Source organism: Pavona decussata, unplaced genomic scaffold, assembly GCF_977016875.1.
Source record: "Pavona decussata unplaced genomic scaffold, jaPavDecu1.1 SCAFFOLD_134, whole genome shotgun sequence".
Classification (NCBI taxonomy): Eukaryota; Metazoa; Cnidaria; class Anthozoa; order Scleractinia; family Agariciidae; genus Pavona; species Pavona decussata.
The window spans coordinates 3202211-3225752 of record NW_028145547.1 but is presented as its reverse complement, the minus strand read 5'-3'; the positions used below and the strand labels follow the sequence as shown (position 1 = coordinate 3225752).

The window sequence follows — 23542 nt, the reverse complement described above, 5'->3', positions numbered from 1 at the left end:
AATGAACGAGTTATAGCAATGAGTGGGGTTTTCACTTAGTTGGCTCTTCATCTGCTCTTGGTTGGTTGGTTCTTGGTTGTTTCTGTTGTTAACTTTCAGGCATGCGCAGTGAATGAGTGATCGTAATGTAGCGGAACTTTACTCTGGCGATGGTCGAAATTAGCGAATTTTGCGTTTTCGTAGGGGAAACACACCTCTTGGAAACGGTGAATCGAAAGAGGAACTTCTAAGGGATGCTCGACAATTTCAACAGCGGAAATCAAGCATTAACGGTGAAGACATTGTTCTTCGATTTGTGGTTTTATTAGCCCGATGATCGGGCGGATCTCAAATCAGTGTTTCTAGGAATACAACACACAAATAATTACAGGTTTGATTGTGAATTTGTACTGAAATACTATTCTAATAAACCGATTTTTCCGGTATTCCGAACAGTTCTTGCAAAATGTTTGATAATTGTGCTCCGATAAATTCGCTTCAAAATTGACTCCAAATCGCTTGCAGGTCGCCTAAAATTATACGCTTTTGCTTCTTAGGCCTGTAATAAGACCTATCTGAATAAATTTTTTATTTAGGAAAGCTTTTTGTGTGTTTTTTCTATTTTTATTGATGAAACGTGACAACTAAGCGCAATGTAAACAAACCCATTTCCTCGCAATTAGCGGATGAAATTCGCCCAGACAGAAGCCGCAATAAAATTCATTCGGGGTCCAGTTTGAGCGATAATCAATTCAACAGAAAAAATGTAATCACTTAAAACTTGCATCGCAAAGCTTGATTTATTTCTATATTTACGTTCACTTGGATAAAGCCAAAAAAGCAACTTTGGCAAGGTTAAAACCTTCTCCCGGTGTTATTAAACGCGACAAAAGCCGTCGTTTGAACGTAGAAAGGAATATTACCATGCTGTAAACAGCAAGATTTAGGTCACGTGCTAGGCAACCAAAATCGTTTACATGTAGCAAGTTTCATTCGGCAACAACACGACACGAGGAACAAAATTACGGATATTCTTGGAAGAAAAACTGGACGCTTTCTTGTTGATTGGCAACCACGCAAACCCACCAAAAAAAACGCACACGTCTACCTTTGCGTTGCTTCGCGTATCGGAAGCCGAATCAGAGTGCGTGTGTAATTTAATTAATTGTTTAGAGCGAAATTTCAATTGAGTGTCGAAAGTAATTTCGCATTTGCTTTGGTTTTGCATTACTACGCGCTGTGATTGGTTAACAAAACTCGCGTCACTTTCTCAACCAATGGGAATCCAAACCAAAACCAATCGTGTTTCCGTCACTCGCGTTTTCCCGCGCTTGGCGCCAGTTTCATGTATTTGCTGCGAATTCTAATTAGCTCGTTGTGTTGTTTACATCTGCTGCGATTGGCCAGAGTAATTACTTTGGTTTTGGTTTTACGACACTCAATTGGAAACCGCTCTAAGAGACCATATTCGTATTCTCGGTATTGAACTGGATCGAGCTTGCAATGGAGGCTCTTGCGGGGGAATATATTAGAAGCTATTCGCATGTGAAAAGATTCCCCCGCATAAGCCTCGTGTGCAAGCTAGTTCCAGTTCAATACCGAAAATACGAATACGGTCTATTATCTATACATAACGCATTCCGCAATGCGGCATGGCTTCCACGAATCCTTGTAGCGTAGTTTGACTGATGCGAGAAGCGCCTTACGATAACCGCCATTCACCTCTGCATTCACGAGTTGGCTCACAGGATCCTTTGATTATCACCAGTATGGAAAGGGAAAAGGAACATGTAGCAAGGTGTCCCAATTTTGTCATGCGCTGGTGTCTGTGTGTTTTCCCAACAAGTTGCGCTAAACATGTACGAGCAGGGTTGTCAACGAGGAAACTGCCCCATATTTTGTATCGAGTTACAACCGTTCGCCAAACACAAAAATATTTATTCTTTAACAAATTACAATTTTAATTACAAGTGAGTTGATTATTTCCCTTTGAAAAGCGTGTTTTGCATGTACATGTATCTTCAACCAACACGTACAAAACTGATTTTTGCTGAGTTTTCTTCTGCTCGTGATGTTAGTTTAGCCGTCGACCTTCGATTCGACAAATCACGTTCTTTCTTTCAGAGAACAAACAAGGAGACGTGAGGTGCGTCATGATTAAGACATCTTTCAAAAACTCATGAATAATTCATAAGCCCACTGATAAAACATCACGTGCAGTGGTTTTAAAACCCGATAAAACCTCCTCCTTACTAGTATGCAGTGTTTAATGTTTTTCTCGTCTTCTAATTTCCAACGTTCACAAAAGCATAATTATTATGAACTCTCTTGACACACACTTTTCCAGGAATGTTTTTGAAGCCGTTCAAAAAGCTCGCAGCACGTGTTTTATCGGGATTTTAAAACCACTCGGCTGCGCCTCGTGGTTTAAAATCCCGATAAAACACTGCCTCTCGTGTTTTAAACATTAGAAATTCTTCTGATAAACGGCGGACAAGCGACGCCTCTTGACCTTTCACAGTCCAGCCTACGTCACCGTGGTGTCTAAAATAGTCTGACTGAACACAAGGAGATCTCCTGAGAGATCATGAATCGTACGGTAATCTAAATTGCAGTGGCATCTCATTCATCAGTTTTAAACATGTACAGTTCTTCACTACTGAACCCAAAACCTGTGTTCTTTCCTCATACATGTACAGATGGTTTGCAATGCCGCCATGTTGGTGGACAAAACAAAACAAAATTTGCTCACATAATAAAATTTGCATAAAAATTGCAGTTAACTCCCAGATCTTTTTTTTTTTTTTTTTTTTTTTTTTGCAGAGGAGAAAAATCTTATTGCTCCTGTAAACGGAATGGCCGCCATGACGTCACATGCAAACGATCAACTATTGCCATTGATGGTCGTTTGTTCCTTATTTTTGTTGTTGTTGTTGTTGTTGTTGTTGGTGGTGGTGGTGGTGGTGGTGGAGAGGGAGTAGGGAAGTAGGGAAGTGTACATTTCAATCCGTTACGATACAGACTCACTGAGGTTGACTTTCCAGAAGATTTATCTGAAGCAGAAATTAGTTAAAATCAATATTGTTTCTTATTTGGAAGGTCGTTTTATACATGGTTTAATTCCTACGTTCACCGAAAGAGACAAATTCCCACCCTCGAGACTCTTGACAACGAGTAAAGATAAGCTGCTTCGTTTAGCAAGAAGATGAAAATATCTATTTTTCTATTTTGGTGTTATTAAGCGATTAGAAATTTCCAGCACTTCAAACTTTCGTCGCGCTATTTCACCCGCCCTCGACTGACTGCCTCCTGGGTCTCCGAGGAGTTTACAGCTTAGAATTTTTTTGTATTTTTTTTCTGTTTTGTTTTTGTTGTTGCTTGTTTTTGTTTTTGTTTATGTTTTTATATAGATATCGAACTACAAGAAATTAAAACGAAGAAAAAATTTGTAACATTAAACAGACAGCAACGAATATTTTCCGCCATATTATCACTAGGATCTGTTAATGATATGATAGGAACAAAGTAAGCAGCAGATGGATAAAACCAAGATATAACTTACTATGTGAAAATCAGTGGTTCACCGGCGAGGACTTGAACCTTAGTCTCCTGCATTATAGACCATTCGAGGCAGACATGATAACCGCTACACAGTTTGTGTCGTCTACTTACAATTCACTGAGAGATTTCCCAGCAAAGAAAAAAAGAAGCTGGGTTTCAATTCCCTTGTATCACCTCGTACGTCCTTGTGCAAGAACAGGTATTTCAACGTGCCGTGCCTCCTGCACTCGGGACAACACTACTTAAAAAATTCACCATGACAAGGCTTTGTCTATGGTATTGGGAAATGCTGACGGTTAGGAAACTACTGTATTTAAACAGCATGTTACAGCAAGTTATAATTACATGCCTTGCGCTTTTTAAATTTTGCCTGGTGAGCTACAATTAACTTGTTCAAGTGTCCTTCCTCAAGATCTATCCCCCCCCCCCCCCCCCTCCCTGTCAGAGAAGACACATCAGAAAATTCGAAACACATACGAAACACCATAAACAGGTAAAAACGGTCAATTCACAAAAGAATGCTCAGTCACATACCGTAAATAAAGGTTCTGGGCTTACTTCCTTACCCTGGGGCTATGTAACCAAGTTTGTGTGATAATTTAGTGTCAACTACGTTTTCATTGGTTTGGGAAACTTTAGCTTAATCCACGGTGGCAAGTTTAAAGTTAAAACCTACTGAATTGTTGCCCAAAGAAACTCTTTTCTCAGAAACCTAATATGTGAATTTACTTTAGTCGACTATAAGTACATCATTTTGCGTAAAGTTATGTAAACAGTCTTTCCTCCTTACAATTTCTGTAATGTATTGCGTACATTCGGCAACAGTTGGGGATAATAGTGCGCGTAAATTGTGTCTTCGACCTCACCTTGAAGATTTCTTAGGCTCAAGGAATTAGAAAGTTTGATAAGATTCTCGTAAGGCGGCCCAAGTTCACGGGAGAAAAGTACTTGGCACAAATTGAAAAAAAAAAATGACGTTTAGAGAAAAGTACTTGTCAATCTTCTTTTGAATATAATCAGGATAAAGGATATTGTTTCCCGACGGCAAAGTTTTATTCCGAAACAGCACAGGCTAAATAACTAATGAAGGTTTGAATTGAAAGAAGATTTTAATTTATAGAGTTCTAATCTGGACTGAAGTAATGCTAATAAATAACTGAAAGTGATTTTAGAGTAGAGTGACATAAAGTGGAGAGATAACGAAGAGCCCATCGGTGCATCACATACAAATGATAAATTCCAAAACGCGGGGTAAAGGAAGGAAGAAAAGTTTGCATCCTGAAATTAATACAGTTTTTTATAATGGCAAGAAAAAGGAATGAACGATATGTAAAATAAATATTTCAAATATTTCTTAGGGGCCATTCCATCGCGGTCTGTTTTGAGCGCCTTTCTGTACTGCATCAAAACACTCACTTACATCGTCAGAATTGGAACGCATTCTCGAGTATTCTTTTAATGTGTTTTCTTCTATTTTAAATGTGTACGGTGTGACATAAACACGCCCTCTTGGGTCACAATATTGAGACCGTAACTGATAATCTGTTGCTTTGAAAAACCCACATGTTTTCTCTGTTTCTCAATTTGATACTACCTGTATATGTTTAGGAAAATCACGTCCTTGAATCTTGCAACCTAACCGATTAAGTACAAGTTATCAATTACAATAATATAATTAGTATGTGGCTTTTTTTGTCATTTTAAATATCGGCGGCTTAATGGAGAATACTTGAGATAACTACGTTTACAACAACAAGAAAACCAGAATATGATATTTTGTTTTCGAAACAAACAAGATTCTTTGGCCAACAAACCAACAGGCATGAAAAAATGCAAGGAAAGAACTAGTCTCGACCCTAATACATAGTTTATCCCTCAGTGCAAAGGTTATCTTACAGCCGTCTCCAACAGACTTACGAATTTTTATTTCGGTAAAAATATTGTAGTTTGAAGACCTAGACGATGATAATGAGAAAAGCTTGTATTAGTTGAAGAATCCGTTTAACATCAAAACAAATGCATCACAAACGTTTAGGTTTATAAAGAAAAAGTAATTTATTGGCTCAGGTTTGTGAAAGTGAATGGTTTTTCAGAGAAAACGACTGCATCAGTATCTAACCGAGAATCTAACGTGACGTCACTCAAGCCTACCGACTGATCCCTTACTCATGGCTCACTCTAATGTCCTTACCGCGTGTCCGCTAGATCTTACAATATGATACAAAAGCCGGATTAAATCAGTGTGGAAAAATACTGCCTGATATTTCTTTTAAACATCACCCAGAAAAAGCTCATTCCATTATAGAAGCGGAAGTGAGACCTGTATCGAGGAATGAAAGTAATTACGCGCCGCTCGTGTTCAAGATACCAAATTTCGTCACGCCTCTGTGGATTATGCCGACTAATCACGAGCTCTCGCTTCGTCTCGGAAATGGCTCGGTGGGAGTCCGATTTTACCAAGATCTCCGATTGTATAAAAGAACGATGGATGAACAGTGTCAGCAGCAAAGTTACTCAGACAGAAGAGAAAAAGGATCAAGAAGAAGAAAGGAAGAGATAAAACCGAGAAACTGAGAGGAAACACAGAATTGGACAATGAACAAGGTAAAGTTAGTGTATATTTTATTTTTCTCGAGACTACTGTCTTGTTCAATTCAGAGTTCAAACTATAGATGGGTATAAAACAGAGCTAAGTGCTCTTTGCTAAAAGCGTTTTTATGTTACTGTCAAAAATAGTATCATCAAGCTTGAAGATCGTGGTAAATCAGTGAAAAATATTTATTTATGATGAGAGAGTCCTTTGTAAGGGCACTGTGGGTATTTTCCAGAGATAAACCAAAAAGAAGTTAGATCCTCGGCAATTCATTCTGTAGACCAAAGTTAAACCAGTGTAGTGTGAACTCTTAATTCAACGAATGTCAAAGAAAGATGGCTAGCCTCTGTTTTTACATGGAACAGTATATTAATTGACTCGGAAATTTCCGTGTTACGTCTTGTAACTTTAAATATACGGAATCGCTTTTTTTGTTTTTTGCCGTTTTTTTTTTTTTTTCAGACTTCGCGTTTCATTAAGATACTTCCATTGTTATTATCATTATCACCATCGTTATCGTTGCTGTTATTGTCGTGGTTACTGTTGTTTATTATTGTTAGTCTCCTTCAAATCGATCGCCACTTTTCTTGCTTTTATTAGCCATTAATATAAAAAACATGGTTTGGGATTTAGTTTCTATAGTTGGGGTTAAGTTTATCTAGCAGTTAAAAGTTATGAATTCTCTTCATCCTTGTTAACAAACTTGGTAGTGAGTCCCCTCCACATTAAGCCTTCAACTGATGCAAAACTTCGATCACAATCGGCTAAGACTTTCGGATCGATGTTATGCCGATACTGTCGAAAGTTTGTTTTAATGGCACTCAGTAATCAGCAAATATAAATAAAAAGGAAACTGCTAAAAATTTGTTTCCAAAACTTTGTTTTATTTCAGATTATGTCATTGACGAGTATTACCATGGTCATGTGCCTCACGTTGATGTTCAGCATGAAAAATGACGTCAATGCCTACGTAATCAGGGGTGTGTATAAATGCTTCGAGGCTTGTGAGAGCAGATACTGGGACTGTTTAGTATTCTGTGACATGAAAAGTGCAAGGCTCTGTGAAAGAAGATGTGAGGGAATGTTCTATCACTGTATTGCGGATTGTCCGACATATGAAAACGAAGAACAAATCGACACTTCGAGTTAATTCCAAAAGCCCTTGTTTTGGTAGAATACTGACGATACTGAGAGAGGAGGACGGAACCACAGGTTAACTGAGTGACTTTCAATTAGCATGTTGTTGTCAATTGATAACGCTAAAAGAATTCGATTACCCATGTACAAGATGTGTTTCATGACACTTTCACAAAGCTCATTTGTAAAATATGTTAACAGCTCGATATAGAGAGAAGTGAAATATGACTGGTCCTTCTTGTACTGCTGTGCCAATGCAAGCTTTAGCCGAGAGATTTCCAAATAATTTAAATTATTTTATGCGATTTTAAGCTTAAGAGCTGTTATATCAACAATGCTCACTCAGAGAACAAGAAGTCTTCTATAAAATTCAGAAGTGAAGTTTAATTCTGCTTCATTAGTAATACCGTTTTCAAGTTGGTGAGGGAAAACATATATATAACAAGAATGGATGTAATAATTATTATTTATTTTAGCTAAAAAAATAAAGTAACATTATACAAAGTACTTTTTGTACACCTGAAACGCTCGATTTATAAAGCCCAGTTTACTCTACCGCTCCGATCCCTTATTGAATTTCAGATAAATGTCAGATGAGGTAGCCTTTCGTGTCAAAAGAATATGTCTTTTTTTTCTTTAATTTGACCCTTCGTGATTCTAGTTTTAACTTCTTGAGTTGGCCTGACGTCACTACAATAATTGGTCTGACTGCGTGGGAGGCTAAGGAGCACTCCTAAGTTAACATTTAATTTATCTTAAGTATTGTTTTCGAACAATAGTCTGTGCTCTTGTAATGACAACAGACTATCGTTAAAAACACTACTTAGGTTAAATCTTGGGGAAGTGGTCAAAGCAACTGTACTCGGACGGGACCCACCAAACCGCAAAATAGATCATGGGTGGTCTCTGCCTGCACCTCTCTGTCTCAACCTTAAAAGATGATGCACTTATTGCATAACCACCTCACTATCCAGCAGTAAAAAATGACGCTGAGATTCAAACCGCCACTTTGCTTGTTTATCTAGCAATCCGGACTCTTGCTAGGTGAATATTTCTGTGTCGACTCGATTTTAAAGCCAATAAAATTTTCTCTGTAATGTTCACTGAGATAGGTGGTGTCTTCGATAACCCCCCCCCCCCCCCCGTACCCCAAACAAGGTGGGGTCCTCTTCGAACAAACTTGTTATGACCAGTTCCCCTAACTTTAAAGGGCTTCGTGTATCTGGCACCCAGTGGTTGGCCCCTTAATGTTTGCTGTTGTTGTCGTCGTAATCGTTGTCGTTGTTGTTGTTGTCGTTGTTATTGTTGTTGTTGTTGTTGTTGTTGTTGTTGTTGTTGTTGTTGTTGTTGCAAAAAGAGACACATCTGAACGTGGAAAAAATTCTTTATTTACAGAACGTAATGGGAAGTTTACACTGATGCACGCAAACATGTAAAGCCGCCGTTACACGTTGAAACTTTTAGCTGAAGCTTGTGTGCAACGGCGCTGCGAAACAAGTTTCACGAAGCGGTGTTACACGATGAAACTCGCCACTGCGACCGTTGCGAGCCGTTGCAGAAGTAGGAAGCGGTTCTACTTTTCTTGAAACTTGTCTCGAAACGGAAGGTCGAAAAAGTTTCACGAAACCGACCATGTTACACGGTGCAACGCCTGCTGAAACTTGTTTCGCAGCGCCATTGCACACAAGTTTCAGCTAAAAGTTTCAACGTGTAACGGCGGCTTAAGAGGTTTGTCATAAAATTGCGACTGAAAACTTGAATTACAAGGTTACCATGTACCAAATTATCTTTCAGAGAGTATATTCAATAACTGACGAGGAGTTGCGTGGAAAGTGAATGTTCTGGTATCCAGCTGTGTTTGTCATCTGCACTGAAGGTTTCGTCGTGTGTGATGTTCAGATCACTCAGTGGCTGCGTTACTGCGGACAATTCATGAGACAATCTGAGAAGGGACTGGTGCAGAGCTCCTCGCATCCACTCAGTGGTAACGCACATGAGTAGTGGCAGTCACTGTACGTAAGGAGGCATTTTCCAAAACAGACATAAGGACTCTCATAGGTTCTGATAGCTGAGCTGTTGGCTTGGTTGGGAGAGTTTACCAGTACAACAAGACACAGCATGGCGGCGGTGATACGTCGCACAGCAGTCATCTATTGGAAACCGGAAATTGAAAAACAATTTGTTAGTTCTAGCCTGAACATCGAGTGGATTGTATAGAGAAATACAGTAAGACTAAAACGATTTTATGAAGCATTTTTAGAAACATCGTGTCTCCTAACAAAATTTAGACACGGTATTCTATGTAGCATATACATCCTGCAATGAACATTTTCCACAGATTTTCCGTTACCATAATTGTCCGTTCACCGGAGTCAAAATTTTTGTTTGTTTTGTTCTGTTTGCATAATAGTTTTTGTCTGTTTTCACCGCTTTGCAAACGAAAGGTTGCCTATCATTGTACCACCTATCGATCATACCGCACATTCATGATATTTCTGGAGCAAAAACATGACCCAAAAGCTTTCTTGAAACGGACCTCGATTTCTAATACTTTATTTAACCTCGGAAGGAACAACCTGATTATACGAATCATCATTATCAAGGCAAAGTTAAATGTATCATTTCTATCATTTCTAGCTTACCTTAATTTTTTCTGAAAAGTTGTCACTTTCCAAGGTGCAAGATTCTTCTTTATTTTGGTGGCAATCCTCTCGTTGTTAGATCACTTTTACGTTTCCTCGATGAACTCCATTGAATTTATAGTATTTGCAACTTTAAATAGTTACAGTTCCTGTTTTTACTTGCTTTCTCCAAATATAGATTGGAACTTCCTGAGGTAAGCCTAGCCTCCCACTTCATGATGACACGCCCAAAAAATTAAACGCTTTCAAGTTTCCGATTTACGTGCTTTAGTTCATGGGCCGGATCGTTCGCCATATAGATAGCATGCACAGGTCTACCCTGGGTGCCAGAGACTTCATGCGCGGCTTGCGGTTTCGGTCAAACCAAAACGGCTCAAAACCCTTACCCTTCGTGGGGAGGCGGATAGGGCATAACGATATAGTTTATATAAGGTAGTGAGGTAGTGCAGTCCCTTCACACCTTCCCCCCGTGTCCAATGTCTGTATAGCTTATATAAGGTTGTACACTCCCCTCCGCTAAGTCATAAATTTTGTACCCTGTAAGCACTGAAACAACGAACAAATAAGAACAATTACAAGTGTGTTAATTGAAATGCAGGATCAGCTGTCCTCGACCTTACTTGATCAAAGTCTGTTCAGAAATAAACTGGATATATATAATTCAATAAGAAAAAATACTTAGCGACAGCTTGGCGGATTGCATGAAATTAAATTAAATTAAATTAATAGTGCTACTTGAAAGGTATAGACTAAGATATAAAAATCTGTTACCAAGAAAGAAGTAAAGGAATACCATAAAATATGCGAACAATGCTCATTTGGTGGCAAATCGTGTACACTCGATTGGAATTTAAAGGTGTAAATTAAATTTTGTAAATTTTTGTATGTACTTCAAGTACATTTTATTCTCATGACAAACTCAAGCCGTGCTAACATGAAAAATTATACGTTTTGCTCACTTATCACATAAAAAGACAAAGAAAATAAAGACAGTTTAACAGCACCACCGAGGAAACACTGCTCATCCAGATAGCTTCTACTGTAGGACCAACTACATATCAAACCGCTGGACAGTGTTGTTTACTCGCTCTGATTGGCTTCTCACAATCCAAATAGTATTTGCTCTTCTCTCAGCCCGGCAGGTTTTCGCGCGCGAGGATTTTCATGCATTAGTTTCTTAGAAATAAGTAACTAGTCGGAGCTGGCTATTCATTGGTTTGGTATACAGCTATTTCAATTAACGTTGTCGGATCAAAGTATGAAGCTATAAGACAAGACCTCAAGATTCTGTGGAATTTTTTTATGAATAAGTTCATCAAAATCAGCTATGCCTTGTCCGTCCAGTGAAGATATACGATGGCGAGCCATTTGGATGAAAGAAATGTTAGGATATCAAATGGATGAGGTGGCAGCCTCTTTGAAGATGTCATGCAGTGGAGCCCCAATGTAACAATGCGACCAAATGAGTATGGGACAGAACCCCGTTAGAACAAAATTCTCATTATAACGAACACAATCCCTGAACTTAAAATCGTCCTTGATATGTAACAAAAAGTGAAAGACGTGGCCAGCAAAATAAATCAACAGAGATGTCAAGACCGGAAAGCTTCTGTAGTATTTACCCAGCGCCACTTGACGGCTAGGTAACTGATATTTAACACTAACCACCTGGCCCCAGTACATACATACATACATACATACATACATACATACATACATACATACATACATACATACATACATATAATTTTTGTTAAGGCAGGTCGGTTGTGGCAACCCAAAGGCTGGTGTGGACCTGCCAGGAACTAAAAAGACTGCTTAAATATATGTACAATTCTAACTGAAGAAAAAGAAAAGAAATTTCAAGAACTTAGAAATATAAAAAATCCGTTTGCTTGGATGTTATCACACAGGCCTCCTTTTCGAATTGAATGCTATCTAATTAGTTGTGCAAAGAGTGCCGGGACAACTTTAACCAGCGGACAAAATGTATCGGTTTGAGTACATTTTATCCGCTGGATATCGATGATCCACTGGATAGTTATCCGCTCTTTGAACAACCGGAGCCTGCACTTCGGTGAATAATTCAGTGACAATTAGACATATCATCATATAAACTGAACAGACCAAAAAGAAGCGAAAGCGCTACCGGCTATTCATATATAATCCCCAAAATTAATCCACTTGACACTAAGAATGCCTTGTGGTGGTACGAAAAAATAGGGCTTGATGTATAATCTTGGTACTGTGAGCAAGAAACACCCGAACCGAGCCGATAAACAAAGGTTTCCAGCCTTTCGCTCCAGCTGGCTTGAGGCGAGCGCTGTAAGTGATCTCTCCATTTTCGGAAGTTTTCGTTTGAACATTTTATAATCCATTGCATCCGACCTAAATTTTCCGATTGATCGCAATAATTGCATAGCCCATCACTTTCAATGCTCATTAGATCCAGGCGGAATTAATTTTCCACTAAATTTATACAATAAGAAATTTTTCGTAATCTTTCTGGGAATTTGCATTTATATAGCGAAGTCTTGCTGTAATCGCTGATTCTACGATATTTGTTCCGTCTGTCTTTTTTTTTCTTTTTTCTTTTTTTTTTTTTTTTTTTTCAACTTTGAATACATTGTTATTTTGGCTTCAAATTACAAAAACGGAATTATCGCCTCCAAAAACACCTGCTAATAACCTTGAGCATTATTGTTTTGCTCTTTGAAAGTTGCTTCTCGCACAGAATCGAGTTTTTCATCGAACCCAGTCATGTTTAATATATAGACAGCGATTTCTATCAATCGATGTTACTACTAAAGAAGTAAACTGAGCTGTTTGTTTTCAATCATTCTTTATATTCATTCGATTTTAAGACCTTAGAGCAATTAGAGAAATTTTCAGCTTATTCAGATTTTCTCCGTGGACCGATTACCAACTAGTTTATTTGATACATCATTGATCAACAGACATCTCGGCGCGCCTTTAATATAGTACAAGCTAATATTTCAAAAATGTTGTCATTCAAGGATGCCCCTACAAAGTATTTTTTGACTTGGTCCAATGTTTACGTTTGATTCGATAATCTTATGCAAAAAATATTTGTACTTAGCGTTTATTTTGTATAATTAGTAATAGCCAAAACAAAGGTTTTCATTAAAGTACAAGAAAGCGATAATAGGTTTTCGCTCTATAATCTTCTTAGGATTAGCAAGCTGCAATGGATAATCGTGGCTTTTAGCGGTGAGACTTTATTTTATTCTTTCCTTTGCCGTGCAATTTGGTTTTAATCCGATTTGATGAATCCTCTTTCCGTATAAATATTTTATTAACGCAATACCGGTAACAAGCTGTATCAAGCGCATGCGCTGTAGTGTGACACAATAACACCCGAAATTGATCGGTTTGAAAATGTAAATGACAACAAAATCGTACATTACACGACATGAAAATTGCTCCTGTTTCCCTTACATGATTCACAGATGACGCCTTTTAATCGAAAATAAAGGTAGGTCCCGATAAAATTGTAATCTTGAATTGATCGATATAACTAAGATTATATCGTAAATGTTAAGTGCACGAAATAAATCAATTATGGCCGCGAGGTATGAAGATTGCAAGTCTTATGAGTTAAATTTCCCGTTTACCTGTCGATGAATCATTTTTATTTTACACTGGCAGCATTGAAAGAAACAAGTTGCGTTCGCTAGGATACTTTTTGAAAAGGGATCGAAATAAGAGAGACGTATAAACTGATGGAAAATGTGCCAGGTTCAGATTTAATGTATGATAGCATTTAGATCGCTAAACCTACTTTTAATCAATTTCTGCTTACAGCATTTCTACTACCTGGCATGAAAGCTTATGAAATTGACAGTACCTTATTCTAAGCAGCAACTCCAAGTTTATGAACATTTTTCCTGTTTTAGCAAGAAATTCGTCTCCTGAATTCCGTAACCAAAAGGCTTGATTCGAATATCTTTTAACTTAATTTTGGCTTCGATTTTTATCTGCGTCAATTTCGGTCGATAATTAGCTAGCCTACAATAAACACAATACTTCAGTTGAAATTCGGTTCTCCCTCACTCTTTGCTTTTAAAGCAACGACGGATTAACAAAGAGGTAATAAAAAAATTTAACGAACATTGAAAATTCCAAGACTTGACAATAGCATCCAATGATCTTGGTTTCATATAAGATATTCAAATTTTTAAGCGAACGCGTCTCTGCAGGTGAATTCAACATCATGCTGTTTTCTCAGTTGTTACTTCTCTCTGACTGAAATGCTTTCCTTGGAGCTTTCTTGTAATTTTCTTATTAGCTTTTTTTCTGGCGTACTAGTAGTAACCAAGGAAGTGCTTTTTTCAATGTAAACTAACTAGATCAGAAAGTGACCCTAAACGAAAAAACTAAACCAAAAAACACGAGGTAGAACAATTTATTGGAAATAATGAAAATATTTCGTTGGATAGAGACGATCGAATGCGCAGTATAGCGGGAAAGCTCTGTCTTTTGACTGATTCAAGACTTCAAACTTCTCTCAAAATATTAAGTCACCGTAAATTGCTAACAAAACACAGTTTCTGCATGAAACAAGTCAGTCCTTCACACTTGTCGATTCGACTTTTTTAATATATAGCAACGGACCCTTGGCTTCAGTTGAAAACGAGGAGGTCGATCGACATTCTGAATCTTAGCCAGCTCCTGCTGGTACTATATAGCTAATAAGTACTATACGCCAACAAGGAAGATGGTTATGATATTATAGGAAATAAGTATTTCATTGACTGACACGCCGTGAGATCACTGGCAGATCCCGCCTTCATTGAAGTGGGGCGCCCGCTCTCGAACGCTGCTCTACTTGCTTTCTCTTTCATGTATCGCCGATATCTCGGCGTGTCAGCCCTACGGGGCTCGATTTTGGTGTAAAAAATAATGGGGGAGGGCACTTCCCTAGAAAAACGACATTTTTAAGTCCAGTTCGATCTGGATAGTGTCCCCACCTAATGCTCTGTGCTCAATACATTGACACTTTAATAAAGTGTTTTATTTTATGTCTGCCACTGGAGATAATATCGTCGTCGCACCACGAAGTGTGGTCCATTTTAACTCCGACCGTACCCGTGTGATATCAGAGCTAGTGCGCTTTTTGAACGTTTTTTTATTCTTTCATTTCCCTTTGCTTTGTAACAAATGCAGAACTGCATGGTTTTTTTTTTTATTTCTTCCAGGAGTTTGAAGCTAGAATGTGGCGAGTCATTCTGATCTCCTATGGACTGTTAGTCACAGCAACCCTAACGACGAATGCACTGTTCGTTTCATGGGATACAAACGCAAGTTTGAATGAAGACGACATTTTTATTAGTTTACGGAGGATGTATGTACCTAATAAATTTGGCAGAATAACCCCAGCTTTCAGAAATCTCACATCTCATTCCCTGGATGAGCGCTGCTACAAGGGAATGCCTTTATCAATATCCTGGAGCCTGAATGAGCCTTACTCTGGGATACTAGGGCCAAAAATTGGCAAAAAACGTGGGTTTGCTGCGCGAGGAATATTTCCAAGTAAGTATACGCTTAATCTTTTGGCTGCTAATCCAAACATAGAGTTGTTGTTAGGTTCTAACAATTTAGCCAGTGGTGAAGCGGAAACATAGCTCCGCGGAAAAAATGTTTGATTTTGACTACTCTAATGTAAGCAACTATTTGTTCGAAGCTCGTTAATATTTGGAGTTAATTTAGGACAACGGCAATAGAACGTGCTTATGAAAGATACTGGTGATAGCGGGCTTGCTGAGCTAGATCTTCGATAGGCGATCGATCGACGGATCTAACTTCCCAATCTAGCTATCAGTCTATCGATCAATCCTGTTATTAATTGCTAATTTAGTTGTTACTGACCAGTGAAGCCATGTTTTTCGTTTAATTGAAGCGCATCTTACCCACCTTCCCCCTCGCAGGAGAAAATGTTGAAATCTGGCTCAACATTGTAAGTGTGGTTCGGGAAAGGAAGTTTTCCTTCGCGTTTACCGTGTATTCTGTATCGTGCGTTGGGAAACATCGTAAATACGAATTAGGCTAAGGCTGCCTTTGTTTAGAAGTAATAGCCGAATAAAATTTAAAAGACGTTTAACCAGCAGCAGCAGCAAGTAGTAGCAGTACTGTCTAGCAGCCGAGTAGTAGCAACAGCAGGAAGAGCCGTAGCGAGGGGGAGTGACGAGAAGATGGTGGTGGGAGCTGAGGAAAATGGCATTAGTCTAGAAACAAATTGTACCAAAGAAAAAAGCTGAAAATGCGCAAAGAAATTTCAGGGAAGTGGGAAACCAGAATTATATTGGGTTTGTGCAGCTAATAAACTCATAACCTGTAGTGATTATAAATTGCTTGTTCTTAACAGCCGTCATACAAAGGATTGTTCGTTACTGTTGTAACGGAAGCGAAATTGTTTACGGGACGTTCCTGAAGAGCAATCGGGAGGCGGAAGATCACTTCACTGAGCAAATGTACGACTTCACATTTCCTGTGTACGTATCGAAGCTGGACAAGGATCTGTATAGGGACCAGCCATTCGTTACCGTGGTAGCTGCTCCGCGAGTCATGCTGCTAGTGTACGATGGCCCTCAGGTACAGTTAAGAGGGTGAATTCCAAAGGGGCTCTAATGCCCCAGGACAGGGGAATGAGGGCTCTAGGGCCTTATGGCTTTATGGGTCTATGATTTCAAAGACAACCCCCCCCCCCCTCCCCCCAACAACCTTCCCTTTGGGAGCCTTGTCTGACTCCTTCCGTAGCCCGCGGGCAATAGGGAGTTTAAGCAACGACGACGGCGACGGCAACGACAACGCCGCAAAACAATAGGTTTAATGAGCAAAAACAATCGCTCTGCACGTGTGTTTTACATTTTGGTACATTTCTTTGTCGTCCTCTGCAAAACAACAACGTAAAATAACCACATTTAAGGTTTTGTGGAGAACGTGAACGCACGACGGTGAATTTTTCATTTTCTTTCTTAACTTGTACGCCACTCCTACCAATTTGGTTCCTGGATAGTTCGCCATTTTTGTAAAAGTTGAGCGAGCGGCAATAATCGCGAAGTAGTACAAATAGAATAAACATATATTTTCAGGTGAAGTTTTCGTTGCCGTTGCCGTCGTCGTTGCTTAAGCTCTCTAATAATTATTTTAAGGCCACGTCAAGATGGCGGTGTAACAGATAAAATAAAAATTCCTATTCAAACAATTCAAAGTTGAGTTGATTCAAACCTACCATGTGTTTTGACTTAAGATTAACGTTATCGACACACTGTTGGGTTCTCGAAATGGTTGTTGTTATTGTTGTTGTTGTTGTTGTTTTGTTTTGTTTTGTTTTTGTTTTTTGCTTGAAAGAAAACAAGAAAATAACTCAATTTTTCTGTTAACAGGAAAAAAAAGGGAAAACACAGGACCTTGCTGATACGATGTTTAATGCCTGGCCATTCCTGATATTTATCTTGGCCGCAGCAGGTGCATCTGGAATGATCGTCTGGTTGTTGGTATGAGTTCAGCTAAGATTACTTTTTGATCACCCAGTGTTACTGATGCTTTAATAGCTATTTAATATCAACTGGTCAGTCATGAATATATCTGTCAAATGGACTAATTAAGTTGGTTGGTGGATTTTAAGACGCTGCCGATCAATGGTCGAATTATGATTGCTTCTATCATATAAATCTACAAGAGTTTCATCACGAAATTTAAACTGCTAGCTGATTGGCTACCCTCCTTGGCCGGGTTGTTGGAAAGCCGATTAACACTAATCTACGATTAAAAGTTAATCGAGGTTTTCATATCGCTCTTTAAAAGCGGTTTTAAAGCCTAATTTCTTGCTAAATGTAAAAAAAGTCAAAGTCAAAACTGACGGCCAAAAATCTTTTGGAAGAATTTTTACCGATTAGTAATTAAACTTGAATCAAGGTTCACATTAATCCAGGATTAGCTTAATCGGGCTTTGAACAACTGGGCCCTTATTATCAGGTCTGTGATAGCCTAGCGTGAGCAGCGAAAGGTTCTCGACTCAGGCAGTTGAAACTTCAAAATAGAAACGCTTTGAAATAAAATGCTTGTATTCCTTCACACCGATAATAGTCCCTCGATATCTGCAGAACTGGCCGAGGTCCTTTTTTGTTGGCCACTGGGAATATCTGGCTCTTTTGTTGTAATCGTTTAAGGCTGGTTTCCATATGGTCGCGGATCGCAGATCGCAATAAGGTCTGCGATCGTCTGCGATCATATGGAAACTACCTCTGCGATCGTCTGCGATCCTGCGATCGTGATCGCAGACCATCGCAGAAGATAGAACCATGTTCTATCTAAAGGTTGGTTTCCATATGATCGCGGATCGCAGATCGCAAACAATCGCAATTGATCGCAGACGATCGCAGGAGATAGAACATGGTTTTATCTTCTGCGATCGTCTGCGATGATCGCAGACGATCACAGAAGTAGTTTCCATATGATCGCAGACGATCGCAGACCTTATTGCGATCTGCGATCTGCGATCCGCGATCATATGGAAACCAGCCTTTAGATAGAACATGGTTCTATCTTCTGCGATCGTCTGCGATCACGATCGCAGACCTTATTGCGATCTGCGATCCGCGATCATATGGAAACCAGCCTTTAGTAGCCTTCTCATAATACAACAAGTAGTCTTCTCTTCCGTGCTTTCAGTGATAGCAGGAGCCATAATCAGGGATGATATCCCCGATTATGGCTCCTGGTGATGGTCAACCTGGCGACTATTCGAGAAAATACCTATCAAAACCTTTTCTTTTTCTCCGTAAGGAATTTGTCTTCTTCTCGAAAGAATTTTCCAAGAGGTTTGTCCATGGAGCCTGGGATGGATTCTGGTGGGCTGTTGTTACCATGACAACAGTAGGGTGAGTGTTCAATAGCGGGATTAATTAAAAGGGCAGGCTTGGTCTCTGGCATAATAATATTATATTCGGTAAAGAACCACTAATCGATAAAAAACGGAGTAGGAAAATGTGCTTATCAGGCCCCGGCTGAGAAACAAGACTCAGCCGAAGTATAAATGGGCAGCGCAAACCTAACTTTCGATAACTTAAAATGAAATATTGAGAGTGACTCTGGAGCGGTAAGCATCTTATCTATGATGCGGAGGAGGGGCTTAGTAATGAACTGTACAGGGGACACAGATTAAGCGCAAATACAAAAATGTGTTTTCAGAGAGTTATTGAAACATGGTACATGGCTTCCAATTCAGTACCGCGCGTTCATTGAAATGAAGTTCGAATTGATTAGCCTTATTCAGAGAGTTAATGTGCTTTGATAGCTTTATGTAACCAAGTTAAAAAGCGAAATTTATTGAGAGGGTTTCGCATAAATACTTAATAGAAGAGAAATGTACATTCGAGCTGATATTCATACTCGTGTATTCGAATTGGTTTTATTGCAAACGTAAAAGTTTAGAAGAAATTAAACGTCGTATTCCTGTGTGCTTATTTGGATGGAGTCAAGCCTACTTCTTAAAGGGAGTTTCCCGGACACTCGCTGCATGTTAATTTTTATTTGGTACTTGTTAGATATGGTGACAGATCACCGAAATCTCTGCCTGGTCGACTGTTCTGTTTTATATGGATAATCACTGGAATAAATATCATATCCATATTTACTGCACTGGTGACCGCTACTGTCACAGCATCTACTCAACCCTACTTCAATATTCACGGCGCTAAGGTATAAAATAATTTTAAAATCGTTTGTTTGTTTGTTTGTTTGTTTTTGTTGTTGTTGTTCTTGTTGTTGTTTTTTAAGGAAAACGCGCATTTCAACCAGGGCATACCATTCGCGGAAATCAAAAAAATTGTCAAAGAAGACTAACTCTTAATTAAAGATTGAAGCCTTCAGAGCAAGAGTACTAATGGCATAATTCATTTGCGTTCTTAATTTCTTACGAAGAGCTCCTTGGAAAAATCTGGTCATTGAAAGGGTAAAATTGTATCAATTCCCATAATAATAATAATTATAATTATAATAATAATAATAATAATTTCTTGAATAATAGCTGCATAGTTTTCCTGATTCAGGTGACTTACGTTATTCCCGGCACTCATACCGCAATATGAGTCTATGAACTGTTTGTTCTGATCGGCAGAACGACGTCCCTTCTGTAGAGAAATGCAACAAGGTGCACAAGTCAAAATATAAAATCAAAATAAAATTTTGAAGAAAAACATCAGTTTTTAATTTTAAAGACAAGTTTCGGCTGTTACAACTCCTCAGTTATAAAATAAGCTACAGAATTGAATTTTCTGCTAATTGGAAATGCAAATGAAAATAGTATCAAGAACAATAAAAGAATGCGTGACTACTTGAGAGTTATACCGCCGAGAGAGTGTTAAATTAACGTCTTTGAGCAGTTAATTTTAAAGGAGGGATTTTCCCTACAGAGATCTTTTCATATCCACTGGGAGAAGAAAAACAAAATGGAAAAGTGTTGTCTTTTTTTCTTCAAATTTACAACTTGTTTCCTACTATCAAGACCTTTTGATAAAATCAAACGCCAAATGTGAATCGACAACCGAAAAATCAATGAAAAGTGTTTAATTACCCACTGTTCTTCCCTTGTAGATTGGAGCTGTTAATGGAAGTGAGGAGTTCAGACTTGGTGTTAGTATTAACTTTGACATGCAAGGTAAGATCGGTGGATCCTGATGCGAGCAGTAACATGTCAAAATTTATTTAATCCGTTTATTCATCTTATAACTTAAAATTCACTCATTTCAATTCCAATTCATATATCAGATCCATCATTTACTGAAACTTTATATACGTTCTGTGGGTGTGTGTATGTGAGAGATTACGTAGTAGTCACATGGTCAGCTCGATTGTAAGTGATTGCGGAAACGAGATCTCTACTCAGTCATGTCGTGTACCTTAGTTGAAATGCATAATGGTCGTGTAAACAAAGATAATTAGTCGCATTTTTCGTAAGCATTGTCTTAATAAGAAATGGAAATATACATTGCAAAGAGCACGGCTTGCAGAGGACGTGAAGTTCTCGTATGCCGGTGCGACAAGGTATACGTACCGAAAAGTTCTGAGTTAAGATTTACCTTACCTTACCTTACCTTACCTTACCTTACCTTACCTTACCTTAAAGAGGAGCTGAGAGTTTACAATGATAAGGCGCGAAAATCATCTTTCATGCAATCACGGTGCGTATATCTATACGTGACCTAAGCCATGACGCGACTTATTTCTATGGAAAAAGGGACCACATATTATGTTTCCCAAAATGGGACCTGCGATTTATTCAAAGAAAGCTAGATAAGTGCGTGTAGTAACCCTATGAGAGTAGCATCCCATTAAGGTAGTAAGTTTCGCCACCGCAAAGAGTCTCACTCGAATCGAAATCTCTTCACGGTGGCAAAATTACTTTATCAACTCTGTTGATTACACCATGCAGACATTTTTTCCTACTCCACTCCTTACCGACGCAGCACTGACCCCCTCATCCATTTATCTACAACAGACTTGTTATACTTAAGAAACCGGAACGAAGTGGAATGACAGTAAACGTTAGTCTTCAGTGTATTTTGATATTTATACGCGTGCGTTGCTTATTATTAATAGCTTTTGGCACCCCTGCTAAAATGACCAAAGCCGTAATGGCTCAGGAGGTGGACGGGATTTTGATTGACAACTATGCACTGACAAGGTTTTCCAAGATGATGGAGAAGGAATCTATTCGGGTGGAGCGCACCATTGAACATCCAATCACGTACGGACTGGTGCTACCAACTGGATCACCAAACACCACGCAGTGTGTGCGCCGATATATGGACAACTTCAACCATGAAATATTTGAGCACATTGCCAAGCATCTCAAGCCAATAAAGGTACGTTACTACGTTAATTCAATAATAAATTAGTTTTGGGCGATTGTCCCTCAGGAGACCGTAACGCTTCGAGAACAATTGCAGACTTTGGATAATTTTAGAATCGGTTTAGAAAACGTTCAAAACAACTTCTAAAAAGCGATCACAGGTTCACTTTGGTTGGACATACTCATTTCTTTTCTGCGGTTATTTCCCCTGTTAAATAAATTTATGTAGTAAAGGGAGTCTGGACATGAGACCCTTGCATTTCATGATCAACTACAAAAATAAAATTATTTGCCACTTGCAAGATTCTCCAATTGGACATGGTATCACTCTCCACTTTTTGTAATCACGTGACGTCGAGACTATAAATATGTACCACATTATTAATTTTAACCAATCATTTCACTGCTTGGCTGAAGTACAGTCTTGGCATGACATCCGGTGAAAGCATCCGTCTAAATCTTGGAATGTAGCATTTGTATGCACACGATTGTCGCCTTATGGCAATGGCTAGGCACTTGTCATTTTCCAATAATTCAGTTTCAGTTTCTTCGGTTCGCAAGTTAGTTTACTTTTGTTGGGGCAAACTGTGTCGCTGAGTTTTTTGTTTGTTTGTTTATAATTGAATATCAAGGTTTAGCCTTTGATCCAGCATGTTTCTTATTCATACCACCATTGCTTTACCAGAGTACGAACACCGAAAAGGATTATGCTGTGAAAGAGGCAGAAGGTCTCTTCTACCAAGAGCACCTCTTCACTAACGTGGTTAGGATCGGTGTTGGTGTTGTAGCTGGTCTTGTGTTCGTTGGACTGGTGTGGGAGTTTTCATATCGAAGACGCAAACATGGTACGTCAATCACCTATAGGTAAACGACTAAGTGACTAATGTCGACTATATGACCAACTGGCTGACTCACTGCCTAGCTCGACTGACTGACTGACTGACTGACTAACTGACTGACTGACTGACTGACTGACTGACTGACTGACTGACTGACTGACTGACTGACCGACTGACCGACTGACCGACCGACCGACCGGCATCATCCTCATGGTTTACATGCCTGTATTATGTTTCACTTTTCAGGTAAATTGCAATTGAAGAAACTACGAGCTGCCAAAGAAACGACGACCGAAATGATCACTTTAAAATCAGAAGAACACTCCAACAACTCCAAGTCAATTGTAGAAAAGAAAGAAGAGCTACTGGTTAGCTACGATAAGTTTCACAAACGCTGGATGGACGAGTTGTTAAACATGAAGTCAAGAAAGCCATGATGAATTGATGCGGGTACTACTGATCACACAGTTGATTAATCAACTGACGACCGACAGAGTCCTGGATATTTGGGGCCAGATTCACGAGGCCGTTTTAAGTTAAAAATGTGTCCTAAGTATTGTTTGTTTATGATGGCCTTTTGTTGGATCAAAACAACAGGACTCCTCTGACAGTATTCAACTTGCAACCCGGTTTATAAACTGAATAAAAACTGTATACGGAATTTACAATATTCCTGTCTTGTTGCTAAATAACGTTTTGTTCTTCGGCTGGTGTTGACAGCTTTTTTGGTCAATTTTTGGTGCCTTATTAAGTCCAGAAATCCAAGATTGCCGCCCTTCGGGAATCATGACATAATTTCCAAGCCATGTAACGTTATCACCTCTGCTACGGACCTCAAAGGAAACCTCTTTGTAAAACGTTTAATTACTATGCTCCTCTTCTCCTCCCAGCCCCAGAAACTGAAAAAAGAAACCAA

The 23542-nt window shown here is 38.9% G+C and overlaps 1 protein-coding gene and 1 long non-coding RNA gene across 4 annotated transcripts; both read left to right on the top strand.

Annotated features, from left to right (window-relative positions):
• The first annotated feature begins 6023 nt into the window (after positions 1-6023).
• LOC146467759 (uncharacterized) lies at positions 6024-9469 on the top strand. 2 transcript variants are annotated; one of them, XR_014867679.1, is made up of 3 exons: positions 6024-6144; positions 7026-7345; positions 9065-9469. It is a non-coding gene; the product is annotated as an uncharacterized LOC146467759 (long non-coding RNA). The 2 variants fall into 2 exon arrangements; XR_014867678.1 differs by lacking the exon at positions 9065-9469 and having other exon boundaries at positions 7026-7861.
• A 3568-nt stretch (positions 9470-13037) lies between these two features.
• On the top strand, positions 13038-23174 carry LOC146467758 (uncharacterized). 2 transcript variants are annotated; one of them, XM_085125362.1, is made up of 10 exons: positions 13038-13143; positions 15132-15465; positions 16298-16524; positions 17319-17429; positions 18721-18815; positions 19482-19635; positions 20530-20593; positions 21535-21800; positions 22473-22632; positions 22873-23174. In XM_085125362.1, exons 2-10 carry the CDS (start codon positions 15147-15149, stop codon positions 23061-23063), a joined length of 1587 nt encoding a protein of 528 aa, XP_084981488.1. In that variant the 5' UTR covers positions 13038-13143; positions 15132-15146; the 3' UTR covers positions 23064-23174. The 2 variants fall into 2 exon arrangements, with proteins under 2 accessions (XP_084981488.1, XP_084981487.1); XM_085125361.1 differs by lacking the exon at positions 13038-13143 and adding an exon at positions 13282-13408.
• The last annotated feature ends 368 nt before the right edge of the window (positions 23175-23542 follow it).

Bases quoted from the DNA above. Each gene is read 5' to 3' on its own strand.
- LOC146467758 (XM_085125362.1), top strand. From the start codon at position 15,147: ATGTGGCGAGTCATTCTGATCTCCTATGGACTGTTAGTCACAGCAACC. The intron at 15,466-16,297 runs GTAAGTATACGC...TGTTCTTAACAG, and splicing joins TGCGCGAGGAATATTTCCAA to CCGTCATACAAAGGATTGTT. The intron at 22,633-22,872 runs GTACGTCAATCA...TTCACTTTTCAG, and splicing joins ATATCGAAGACGCAAACATG to GTAAATTGCAATTGAAGAAA.